The sequence below is a fragment of the Thrips palmi genome, unplaced genomic scaffold (assembly GCF_012932325.1).
Source record: "Thrips palmi isolate BJ-2018 unplaced genomic scaffold, TpBJ-2018v1 HiC_scaffold_1, whole genome shotgun sequence".
In the NCBI taxonomy this organism is placed as follows: Eukaryota; Metazoa; Arthropoda; class Insecta; order Thysanoptera; family Thripidae; genus Thrips; species Thrips palmi.
The window spans coordinates 12,437,021-12,449,579 of record NW_023144620.1 but is presented as its reverse complement, the minus strand read 5'-3'; the positions used below and the strand labels follow the sequence as shown (position 1 = coordinate 12,449,579).

General features: G+C 59.7%; 1 protein-coding gene and 1 long non-coding RNA gene across 2 annotated transcripts; both read left to right on the top strand.

Moving 5' to 3' along the window:
• Window positions 1-91: 91 nt before the first annotated feature.
• Window positions 92-1,997, top strand: LOC117644905 (putative lysozyme-like protein). The gene is made up of 10 exons (XM_034384663.1): window positions 92-237; window positions 325-414; window positions 674-766; window positions 855-953; window positions 1,034-1,129; window positions 1,211-1,282; window positions 1,370-1,453; window positions 1,531-1,552; window positions 1,762-1,824; window positions 1,930-1,997. Exons 1-10 carry the CDS (start codon window positions 205-207, stop codon window positions 1,995-1,997), a joined length of 720 nt encoding a protein of 239 aa, XP_034240554.1. The 5' UTR covers window positions 92-204.
• Window positions 1,998-2,708: 711 nt separating this feature from the next.
• LOC117649676 lies at window positions 2,709-5,520 on the top strand. The gene is made up of 3 exons (XR_004587990.1): window positions 2,709-2,786; window positions 3,599-3,769; window positions 4,057-5,520. It is a non-coding gene; the product is annotated as an uncharacterized LOC117649676 (long non-coding RNA).
• Window positions 5,521-12,559: the final 7,039 nt, after the last annotated feature.

Here is a 12,559-nt window from a genome sequence, read left to right as displayed (position 1 = left end):
ATTCAAAAAGTCGTTTTCATCGTTCTGCCTCTCTCGCACTCATGGGGCGTCCCGTACAGGTGCGAGAGAGATAGAGCGAAGAAAACGACTCTTGGAGTCAGTCTGCAGTCCGCCAATTGCAACCGTTTCTGTTTGTGGCAGGGAGGTGAGAAGGGTGGCGGCGGAGGCGGTGGCAGCAACTCTGGCTCCATCCTGGGGCTGCTGATGCCCCTGCTGGGGTCCAGCAGCGGATCCGGGGTGAGTTCACAACAGAGGTGTACCCGACACCTCCCGGTGCGTGTATTTTTGTCAGCCCTCATGTAAAAACGTTTTCCCTCGTTGCAGATGGCTGAGGGTGGCGGCGGCGGCGGCAGCAACTCTGGCTCCATCCTGGGGCTGCTGACGCCCCTGCTGGGATCGAGCAGCGGGCCCATGGTAAGGGAGACTACAGCGCGAGGCGTTGAGCTCCAAAGTCGCTAAATGGGACTCGAACCGAACGTGCGACCCCACCGACGGATTGCTCTCTGAACGAGGCATCCATTGGCGGGGTCACACGTTCGGTTCGAGTCCTGTTTAGCGAATCTGTAGCTCGAAACGCGTCTAGAGTTTTAGTCACCGGCGCCGCCTTCTGGCCCACTGTCGGCACCAACGATGCACCCTGTCTAACCCCCTCGTCCCGTTCCACTCGTTCCAGATGGGCGAGGGCGGCGGCGGTTCGGGGTCCGGCTCCATCCTCGGCCTCATCGGGCCGCTCCTGGGCTCCAGCAGTGGCCCCAACGGCCCCAACGTGAGTACCGCACAGCACTGATCTCACTCAAAAAATTCAAAAGGAAACGCACTTGAACCATAAAAGCAAACAATTTCTCATCTTTCAGGGCGACGGTTCCGGCTCCATCGTCAGCCTCATCGGCACCCTGGTGGGCTCTAGCAGTGGCGGCGGAGCGGAGGGCGGTGGAGCCCGCGGCGCCACGGAGGTGAGCCCTGTTCCACCAAAGTCATTCAGCGGTAAATTTGAAATTTCGTTCCGTTGAAACCTTTCTTGTTCGCTGCCCAGGGCTCTGAGGACGGTGAGGAGGGCGGCGGCGGAGGCAGCGACCTGCAGGCCGTGCTAGGTACGGTGCTCCCCATCATCGGCTCGCTCAGTGGCATTGTGAGTGGACCATCCGATCCCGCCATCCCGACGGAAAAAAAAAATGAAATTGAATGAACCTCGAACCTTGTTCCTCCTCAGGGAAACCGAGAGCCCCCAGATCTATCCGCCGCCCTGGCACTGCTGCCTCAGGTGCTAGGGAGCTTGTCAGGGGTAGGTAACCACGAGAATCACTCGCAACCTCTTCGGTTTTTAAGGAAACTGACGCGAATCTAATGGCACGGTGTGCGGTGTTTGCAGCGGGGAGAGCCCGGAGAGGAGCCCCTGGAGATCGGGACGCTGTTGCAGCTGGCGGAACCGCTGCTCGAGGGAATTTCGGGAGGGGTGAGCACTTTCAACGGAGTGAGCACTGTAAAACAGGTGTGCACAGTTTAACTATATTTTCAATCGTCTTTTGCCAGGATGAAGACGAGGACGCGGAGGGCGAGGGAGGGGGCGGGGGCGGCAGCAACGTGGGGGCCGTGCTGCAGGCCATCACCCCCCTCGTGGAGGTCCTGGCCGGGGTGTCCACGGGGCTCTTCGGGCCAGGGGGACCATCCGTAAGCACCGAGTGTTCATCAAACGTCATCTCATCTTTGTTTTTGCCATTAGCATCAGCTATGATTTTGTTCCGATTACCCGTGCATTTTCAGCGTTTAAAAAATTCGAGTGTTTTATTTTGATACAGATTATGAATGGTTTGAGTGAAGCTGTCGGTAAGTTGTATTGATCCACTGGCCCGAGTCGGTGATCAATAAGTCAGAATGACTGCGCTAACTGGTGCTGTCGGATTACTAACAATTCCCGGTCGTTGCTAACAGTCGACAAAAAGGCATGGTTTGAAAAATTTCCTACTAACACTCAGTTATGTCCCCAAAACATAATTTAGCTGTACATATTTTTTCCTAACCCATGGTTTGCCTGTACATAATGAAGCTTCCAAGTAATCGGTGATGGACTAATGCCCCTATTAAGGTTTACCTCCTTTGACAACAATTATTGTATTGTCTTTGACTATAACTGTTTATTTCTCTTGACAACAATTCACTTTTAAAAATAAATTGGAAAATCCTGGAAGTACGTTCCATTGCTTCTTCGGGAATTTCCTGAGGCTTCGCGTTTCGAGATATTTTTTGCACTGCACCTGCAGGAAACTCGTTCAAAATAGAAACGTAAGCGGTTTCGGAATTTTCCAAAGACCAGAAGCAATTTTCGTTCCCTGCAAAATCTCCGAAAATTTCCAAAATTATTTTATTTTCAACAGTGAATTGTGTACCAAGTGCCTAAAGCCGCGATGTAAATTTGCCAACAAATCGACAACGCCAATGCGATCAAAGTAATCTGTACATACCTGTGAACGTGGCAGCAATATGAACTCCACGCGGAGCGGCTGTTCCGCGCGCGTATTGGTTGACCGACGGTGCACTGTACATAAATAGAACCACGCAAAGCAAAGTCGCGCAAAAGCCGGACTTGACGCTTCACCTTCCGGCGGTCGATGACACGTGTGGCCGTTGGCGCAGGGCGGCGGCGGCGGCGGTGAGGGCAGCGGCGACGGCGGCGCCAGCGCGGGCGGCGGCAGCGACTCCGGCTCCATCCTGGGGCTGGTCACGCCCCTCTTGGGCTCCAGCAGCGGCGGCGGCGCCGGCGGCGGGGTGAGTCTAGGAGGGTCGATTGGGTGAGTCTGCGTCAACAAAGCGCCCGCCGGCCCGAGAGCGGGACACCGCGCGGCATGCTTCTCGCGAGACCGGAAACCAGAGGGCTGCTTCCCAGAACGGTGCTTTCGTGGCTCCCTCTCTCTTTCGCGCCCCGAGGAGACGCTCCAGGAGTGCGAGAGACAAGGCGACGAAAGCGCTGTTCGAAATCAACCCTCAGAACGCACCCTTCCAGTGGCGTGTGTGTGCCGTTCGCAAGAGCATGCTCGTCCCACTCTCAGGCTGGCGGGCTTCCCGTGTGAATCCAGTGCGAACCGGCTTGTGTGTTTGTCGGCGTGGTTCTTGAGTGCTTGCGTCTGTGACTTTCTCCTCTAGCTCTTGTCGTGGGGATTCAGGTGAGTGAAGTGTTATCGGGGCGCACAAGGCCAGCGGCCGTGCGGCCATTGAGCGAGAAAAACTCCCGCCAAAACGGGGCTCTGCCGCCAGCAATAGCAATAGACTGGCTGTGGTTCTTCTCCGCCGGGATAAAGTGTCACCTTAGTAAGGACGGCCATGTCTCGTTTTGCAGTGCAGGCGGGCATGTGTCGGGCCTGAAATGGCATACGATCATGTGTGGTCTAGCCCTTAATGGTAATGGTAGCCAATGCGGCAGCCAATGCGGCGCGACCGCGCGGTGGGTGGCCTACCTTCGGGCGCCCTTCTCTCATGAGTAGAGTCCCCGCGGCTGCCAGCCAAGTCAAGGGGCCGCTCGGCCGTGGCGTCACTCCTGGCGGCCGTCGACGCGCGCCTCGCCCGGCCCGGGCGCCGATGCCTGACCATCCTTGTCGTCCTGCAGGGTGACGCAGGAGCCGGCGCCAGCTCCGGCGGCGGAGGTTCCGACCTCTCCTCCATCCTCGGGATATCCAACAGCGGCGGCGGCGGCAGCGTCAGCGGAGGCGGCGGCAACGGCAACCTCCTGAACGAGAAGCTGAGGATCCTCACGGACGGGGTGGGCCTGCTGCTCAGGGTAAGTAGCCACGGCGTCCAAGGGCGAAGAGTGCGGCCAAAACTCTAGGTGCGTTTTGAGCTCCAGAGTCGCTAAATGGGACTCGAACCGATCGTGTGACCCCACCATGGGATTGCTCTCGGATCCAGGAATCTATTGATGGGGTCGCCAGTTCCGTTTAAGCCCTTATTGGCGATACTATTGATTTTGGCCGCCAGAGCCGGACGGCCTTCCGACCCACTGTGCGTTGTGCCGTGTCCGGGTACTCCGGCCCGCGGAAGCTCACGTCGACTCCTCTCTGGTTCCAGGTCAAGTTCCTCCTGTTCCGGAAACTCTTCGGCCTGATCGGCGGCGCCTCCGGCTGAACGCACCAGCAAAGACTTCCAAGCGCGCCAGTACAAAACCAACTGAAATTAACTTTAAAAGCGCTCGCCACCGATGAAAGCCTCGAGCCTGCGGCGACGGGCTTTATCTGGTGACGGCGAAGGAGCACTGTGATTTTATTCGTATAAGATAAAAGCCGAGAGGTGGTGCCGCGGCGCCCTGCCCCTGCCGGAGTGTCGTGCCTGGCGTCCTGCGGCGTCCCAGCAGGAGGCAGGAGAGTTGCTATCGGACACGCGCCTCTGCCGGGCGGCGGCACGGCACGACACGGCACGACACGGCACGACACGGCACGGCGGCAGGCCCTCCCTGAGTGGCCACCATAAGAGCCACTCAGTGCAACAACTGCCCCCGTACAACGTCTGTTGTATTCTGAGAACTAGCGAAAAAAGGAAAACAACGCGTCATGTTGTTAGATTATTTTTCAAGTCCATTTTGTTAAAAACTACTTTCAAACCATTCCTTTTTCACTTTTATTTTTTCAAAATTTAGACAATGTGATTTTTCTACCGAGTGCGATTCAGCCTGTAAATAATAGATTAAGTGAATGACTCGCGTGTGAGGCCGCGCCGTGCGTCCGTGTAGACACTGTCTACGACAGCACATCCGATTTACATTAATGGTAATTGTAAACTAGAATTTATTCCCCCCCCCCTCCAGAGTGTAGAAATAGTCATGTCATTTTCACTAGTAACGGTACGATGCGTTTAAACGACATTTGCTCGCTATCTCGCCCGCCAATATCTTTGATCATGTCGCCCATCCGTGTAATCCTCATGTCATAAAGGTGATAGGGGCGACTGCCGGCATTCCCAGCCCATGCGCTGCAGCGCCACGCCATGGCCATGCCATCCTCATCATTGTCGTACCGCCTCATTAGCAGCCCACTTACCAATTTTGTACATTTTCTAAGCTTAATTTTGTCGACGTTTTTATTTGCTCATTTGCGGGCGTCGAGTAGGTTTATGTTGTGTAGGGAGGCTCGCAGCGAAGGGGCCATGCAGTCACTCTCGAACGTGACGAGAGCTCGAAATTGAATCTTGCCAAGAGGCACAGCGCCTACTATGTGAGAAAGTGTGATTGTGCTGGAATTTTCTGTATCCAGAAGCACAGAGAAAACACTCATTGTGCGCAAAATTTCGTTCGACCACCTTTATCTAATCGGTTTTCAATTATGCGGCATTTCCTGTTTTGATCGTGCCACGACATTTAATTTTGAGAGTGTGCCCGAGTGTTCAGTAGTGAGGCCACGAAGACGTCCCGTGGGTTCACTACTCGCATATTGGGCATCAACTTGTGCAATACGTGTAGTTACTATATCATCGAGAAACTAGAGCTGTATGAAAGATGAATGTAAATAATAAAAACATAAATAAATAATTGTAAATTTATGCATCTCCTTTCAGTTGTCACCACCCTCCTCCCCCACAAAGAGCTCTAGAATTCTACGTAACGTGCATTACAAGTGCATTTTGCACATAAAATGCTGTAAAAATGCATTACCATTCACGACCACTCAGGGGATGCGCGAATGAAACGTAAACTAGGCTTCAGTTTCACCAGTGATGTTTGGCAGTGTACCGCTCCCACATCCGACCGACGCGGTGGCGACCCAAAGTGGAACGCGACACCGGCCGGCAGCGGGTTGGGCAAGTTGAACGTGCCGTTTTGAAAAAAGTGCATCTTGAAGCAGAACGGCGCGCTGAGGCGGCGCGGCGCGACCCTGACGCACGCGGTGGTGTCGGATGGGATGGACGGACAGGGCGGTCGAGATCCTTCCAGATCCTTCCAGCTGACCACTGGTTCCGAGTCACCCAGCCCGTCGTCGTCGTCGTCACCGCAACGCAGTGCCTCCCCGAGGTTCAATTTCGTACCTCTGCGTGTGGCCAAGCCGGGCCACGCTTAATTTCATCGAATGAGTTTGGCAGCAGGGCAGGGTCGACATGAGCCCCGTCCCGATTGAGCCCCGATGACCTGAGCCCCGGCAGAGCCCCGGCCGAGCCCGACTCGAGCCCCGACTTGAGCCCCGACTGAGCCCCGATGGCCAGAGCCCCGACCTGAGCCCGGTTCGAGCCCCGACCTGAGCCCCGTTTGAGCCCCATTTGAGCCCCCCGCCAAAAAGTTGCAATATCTTCACTAAAAAAGTTCAAAAATGGAAGTTTTTTGGCGTGGGGCTCAAGCGGGGCTCAAACGGGGCTCAGGTCGGGGCTCGAACCGGGCTCAGGTCGGGGCTCTGGCCATCGGGGCTCAGTCGGGGCTCGAGTCGGGGCTCAAGTCGGGCTCAAACGGGGCTCTGGCCGGGGCTCAGGTCATCCGGGCTCAATCGGGATGGGGCTCATGTCGACCCTGCCGGCAGCAGCCGGGCAGCAGCCCCTTCCCAGCGCACGGCTTGTGTGGCCTTCAGCGCCTGGCCTTCCCGGCCCGCAAGACACCCATGTGGAGACGGTGGCCTACCTTGCCCCTTCCTTCACAGGGGTGAGGTAGGCCACCGTCTCCACAGGGGTGTCTAGCGGGCCGAAAAGGTGGCCTACCTCACAGGCGCCGAAGGGTGCTCAAGACGGGCGTTTCGTTGTCGCGAGGACAGAACTTCGCGGTCACAAACACGCACGGCGACGGGATTCCGGAAAAGTAGGAAAATGTAGCCTAGCCCGGCCCTCCCTGGTGAGTGGCGAGCGTGGCGAGCTCGTTGGGGTGGTCACGATCATTTCGCTGGCGCCACTCTCGCTGCTTGCGGCGCGTTGCTTGCGCTGCGGCGTACTTGTAGTACTTGTCGGGGCGGCGATTCAATTTGTCGCGCTGTCGAATCACTTTGACCCCCGCCACTGACCGCAACACACACACGCACACACACCACACACATACACCACACACACACATACACCACACACACACATACACCACACACACACATACACCACACACACACATACACCACACACACACATACACCACACACACACATACACCACACACACACATACACCACACACACACTACACCACACACACACATACACCACACACACACATACACCACACACACACATACACCACACACACACATACACCACACACACACATACACTACACACACACTCCCTCTCTCTCTCTCTCTCTCTCTCTCTCTCTCTCTCTCTCTCTCTCTCTCTCTCACACACACACACACACACACCAGGCGATGAGTTAATATAGCGTGCGGAGCAAGTCAAGAGCGAGGCGGCGGGGCGGCGGGCGCCTCCACTCCATGCATTGGCCGCGCTATTCTTAGCCTTTTGGCGGGCAAGCCCAGGCAAGCCGCAGCGCCGCGCGCCGAGACGAAATGGCTTCATTCAATGAGGCGCCCCGCTGCCTAACCTTGCCGGGCGGAGCCGGGCGGAGGGAGGAGGGGTGTCGTCAGCCGGGGTGCCGAAGCCGAAGCCGCTTCAAACGCGCGCCCGCTTTCCCCGCGTCGGCGTCCCCGCTGGGGGTCGGCCCGGCCGTCGGGTCGGTGCGGGCCACCATGAGGCCACGTTGGCGCCGCGGCCCGCGCGCCAAGTTTATCCCAGAGGGCCTTGGGCCGACCGCGGGCTCGTCGCTCTGTCTCTCTCGCACTCGTGGGTCTCCCCGCGGGGGTGCGAGAGAGACAGAGCGAGAAAGCGCTGTTCGGAACGAGCCAGCTGAGGCAGCACGGCGTCCTTGTCCTTGCCACGCCCACGCGCGCGTGCCGCCAGTGCCGCGCGGCGCTGCCGCAGCGGCCCGGCCCCGTGGGGCGAGCCCTGGCCCTCCTGGGGGGTTGCGCGCAACCCGTTGCGAGCGTCAGTGAAGAGTGCTCTGAACTACTGCTAGAATTTCCAGTCTCTTCTGTTAGGGCCTCTAAAACAGGGTGGGTCCTGGTCCTGGGTCCTGGGTCGGACACCATAACACTTCTTGTTGCTGCTGAGGCGTCGGCCCCTTCTTGCAGTCTGTGCACGCCCAGCTCACACTCACTCCCACCCTTGGATTTTACCTGACAAACGTCTTTATGTCGGCAATTTGTTTGAGAAACACGTGAGATGGTAATTGGCGCGGCTGAATCCACTGGGAAACTCACTCACTACACTCAATTGTACACAATTGTGGTCAGTGTCAGTAGCAGGCCCGGCTCGGTTCTGCCTGAGGTTCGGACACACGAAAACGCCAAAGAAATGAGCATTTGAGTGGAAGAACTCTACAAACTCAAGTGTGTACATAGTACACTCCACCTGGAGTGTACTTAGCATGTACACTCCAGGTTGGCGTGTACTTGGCATGTACACTCCAGGTTGGCGTGTACTTGGCATGTACACTCCAGGTTGGCGTGTACTTGCCAAGCACACGCCAGGTGGCGCATACCTTCAGGTACACTGTTGCTGGCTCCCTGCTGCAGGTATGAGCCACCTGGCATGTACTTGGCAAGTACACGCCAACCTGGAGTGTACATGCTAAGTACGCTCCAGGTTGGAGTGTACTGTTCACTCCAGGTGGTGTGTACTATGTACACACTTGAGTTTGTAGAGAAGTTGGCTCGCTGCCCAGCCCAAATTGCGACCCTTAACTGAAAACCGCTCTTCCGCGTCCCGCAGCACCCAATGAACCACCTGTTTGTTCAATTACGCCACATTATCGGCCGAGGCGGCGACTGATGGTCCTGACGAGCGCAATGGGCAATGGGCATCGATCGTCTAATTTTACTGGCTTGTTGTGACTGGGGCTCCGCCGCCTCTGCCTCTGCCTCCGCGGGGATGGGGCGGGGCGGGGCGGAGCGGGGTGGGGCGGGTCGGGGCGGGGCGGGGCGGGGCGGGGCGGGGCGGGGCGGGGCGGGGCGGGGCGGGGCGGGGCGGGGCGGGGCGGGGCGGGCTGGGGGTGACGTGGGTGGCGGGAGCGGCGCGTCGGCAAGTTCCTGCCGCCTGCCGCGTCGTGCGGGTTGTGGCCGCGCCTGTGAGGCTTCGGACTTCGGGTCCCTCGGCCCTCGGGGCGGTTTGAGCTGGCCACACGCCGGGCCGGGGTCTGGGGCTGGGGCTCGCCAGGGCACCTGCAGGGCACCCACCTAGCCGCGCGCACGTCGCGAGCCGCCCTCCATGCCCTCTATACGATCACCAAGCCGCAGGTTGATTTCTAGAGTCGCTTCGTCGCTCTGTCTCTCTCGCTCTCATGGGGCGTCCCGTTTACGTGCGAGAGAGACAGAGCGACGAAACCGATTCTGAGAACCCGTCTACTGAGAGTCGCTGGCAGCGGGCCGTTTATGAAACGAGTAGCCTAGTTTGGCGACTTGAACCGCGACTCGGCCGGATGACAAACAAGCGAGCGGCGAGCGACTGGCCGCAATCGCTAGTCCACTCGACACGCGACTCGCAGGCAGAAACTGCATCACTGCACAAAGCTCGCCCACGCCGCGCCTCGCTGCGGAGGTCTCGATTTGGGGACTCTGTAGACTGATTCCGAGAGTCGTTTTCGTCGCCCTGTCTCTCTCGCACTCACGAGGCGTCCTCTATAGGTGCGAGAGAGACAGAGCAATGGAAACGTTTCTCGGAATCAGTCTACTGGGCAAGGCAGAGAATGCCAACGCGCGCCGCCGCGCCGAGCCTCGAGCCTCCGCGGTGGCGGTTCGTTGGCTCAGAGCGCCTCGCGGCGGCGGCGGTAGGCAGCCCGCCGAACGTGCACGCAGTGCGGCATGCCGGGCGTTCCATTACCATTACCATTAAGGGCTAGACCACAATTGATCGTATGCCATTTCGGGCCCGACACATGCCCGCCTGCACTGCAAAACGAGACATGGCCGTCCTTACTAAGGTGACACTTTATCCCGGCGGGGAAGAGCCTCAAGCGACTACAAGCCCCCACTCGCAGTATGGCCAGTCAGGGAGGGGGTCGACATCCCCCCGAGGGGGTTATGCAGGCCCACACCCCGGAACAGCCCCTGCTAGCGCAACCGGTTCCGGTGCCCCCCTGCTTCGTCCCCTTATCTCGGGGATCAACGGCGTCCTCTTGGTCCAAGTCTTGATGCTTTGCGAAAGGTGTGCTTCGCCCTGCCCCCTTCTTCATGCGACCGCGTGCTCCTGTCCAGATCCCTCGCAAACTCCGGCGGCGCCCAGTTTGTCGAGGCAATATCTCGGGTCCGTTTTCTACGAAACCCGTTGTAGAAGGAGACACAGGTTGATGACCCGAACAGGTGCGCGCCTCCATGGGGGGGGGTCCGGTTGGTAAGCCCAGGCGAGGCCGGAACGAACCTCTTGGAACCGGAGCGGTCCAGATCGCGCGCCGGAACCAACCGGAACTTCTGGAGGGTTCCTAAGGCCTTCGCGGGCCGATCTCCCTGCTCTCGCGACGAACAGACCGAGTCCTGCGTCCCCGCCGCCGCCGTGCACAGCGGGCTCGTACCTCCTTGTACTGTACCTCACGGCGCTGCCTCGATTGGACTGCACGGGCGGCAGACTCATTCAGAGAGTCGTTTTCGTCGCTCTGTCTCTCTCGAGCCCATACGGGACGCCAGAGACAGAGGGACGAAAATGACTCTCTGAATCAGTCTGCTGGTCGTTCGTCGGTGCTCCGGCGCTTTGTCTCTCTCACTCTCATGGAAGACAGAAGCGGGAGTGAGAGAGACGGAGCGATGCAGCGCTGTTCGGAGTCGGTCCGTACGGCTGTTGGCCGCTGTTGGCACACGCGCCGACTGGACCAGCCACTCCAGCGCAACTGCAGCACCTGCTGGCTGGATAAACTGGACTAGGAATGGATGGGCCGGCCGTTTCCGCCAACTTGTCTAACCAATCATTTTGATGAGGGATACAATGGGCTGGACGCTGGACGGGACGCCTCTGTACGGCTGCGGCTGGTCGCTGACATAATCCCAGGAACTTTTTCGGCGCGGCGCTGCGCGGCGACAGCGGCCCATCTGTGGCCTTGGCTGGCTGAATCTGCCGCCGAGCCCTACAGAACAGACAGCTGCGGACAGGTGCAATTGCTTGGTTGCCGGTATAGTGTTGTGTGTGGCGGCGTGGCGCGGTGTGGCGCGGCGGAGGTGGGGCGGAATAATGGGCGTTTCCCTTCCAGAGTGCCTTCCGCCGGCACTACAATGCCGCCACTGCCACCCGCTGTACTTGGTACACTGTAGCAGTGCGGCGGTGCGTACTGTACCAGGCACTCGGCGGCGCCACCATCATGCGGATCATGCGCGCTGGTAATCAGCAGACAGCCTTGCGCGCCTTGCGCCGTGGGAGAGGCAAAAACAGCAAAATAAATCAACTACTGTGTTGACGGATGCGCGGCTCCTCGCTGCTAATGAGTTTGTAGTGCTATCCTTGTTCATCTCACTGAGCGGGGCGGGGGCACCCGGCGTGTCGCAAACGTGGAGGTGCGTGGCGGGGGCAGGCCAGGGCCGGGGCAGGCTGGCCGGGGGGCAGGGCGCGGGCTTGGCTTCCCCTTATGCGGCTGCCCAGCAGCACGTGCTCGCTGCCCGCCAGGACGGGGCCGTGGCCGTGGCGCGGCGCGGCATGTCTGCGTTATCGGCCTCTCTTAGAGCTCCGCGTCGTTCGCCGTGAGAAGGAGATAGGATAGGATAGGCCAGGCCCCCGCCCACCGACGGCCCGACAGGCCGACAGGCCGACGGCCCGACAGCCCGACAGGCCGACAGGCGGGCTAGTAGCAGTCCACATTGCGGCAGGCAAGACATTTCGCGCCAGGCCGCCAGGTTCGACAAGCGCACCGCAGCGCACCGCAACGCGCAGCGACGCGCCGCACTGACCGCGCACTGTAACCCGATCGAAACCGCGCGTGGACCTTCGACCTACGACCCGACGTGTCGCGGTGCCCTCGCAGTGCCCGTGCCGTGTGCCGCACGCCGCAGCGGACCGCTGTATCAACAAGAGGTCGCCGCCGAGTGCACGCCCGCGCCAGCAGGCTAGCAAGCCCAGTTGGCGGCATCAGGCCGTGGTGACAGCGCGCCTCCACGCCTCCACGCACTGAAGCCTGAAGGTGTCGGCGGTGACCTGCGGACACCCCGGCGGCGAGGAACAGCGTGAGTCCGGGACACGTGTCGTCGAGAGGCGTGAGGGCAGAGGAGGGCAGCAGCAGCACCGGCTGGCCGGCTGATATGGCAGGGGCAGGGTCGGCGTGCTTGACGTGCTCGGCGTGCTGCAGCAGCCCTTACAGTGCCGCCGACTGGGACCCCGCGGCCCCCGCGCCCTCCGCGCCGCGCTAGCGCCCTCCACCGTCTTATCTCGGCACCGAGGGCACCGTGCCGCCAGGCCACGACAGGCCACGCTAGGCCGCCACCCTCCGTCGCCCCATGACAAACATGACGGCCGTCGACGGCCACGACGCGGCGCGGGCAGGCCGCGGCGGCCACCCACCTGCATCGCCTGCAGCGGCGGCACCCGCAGAGCGTGCCTACGTCCCGGCCTCTGGAGCTGAGGCCGCCGCTCCGGCACAGCCTCCGTCA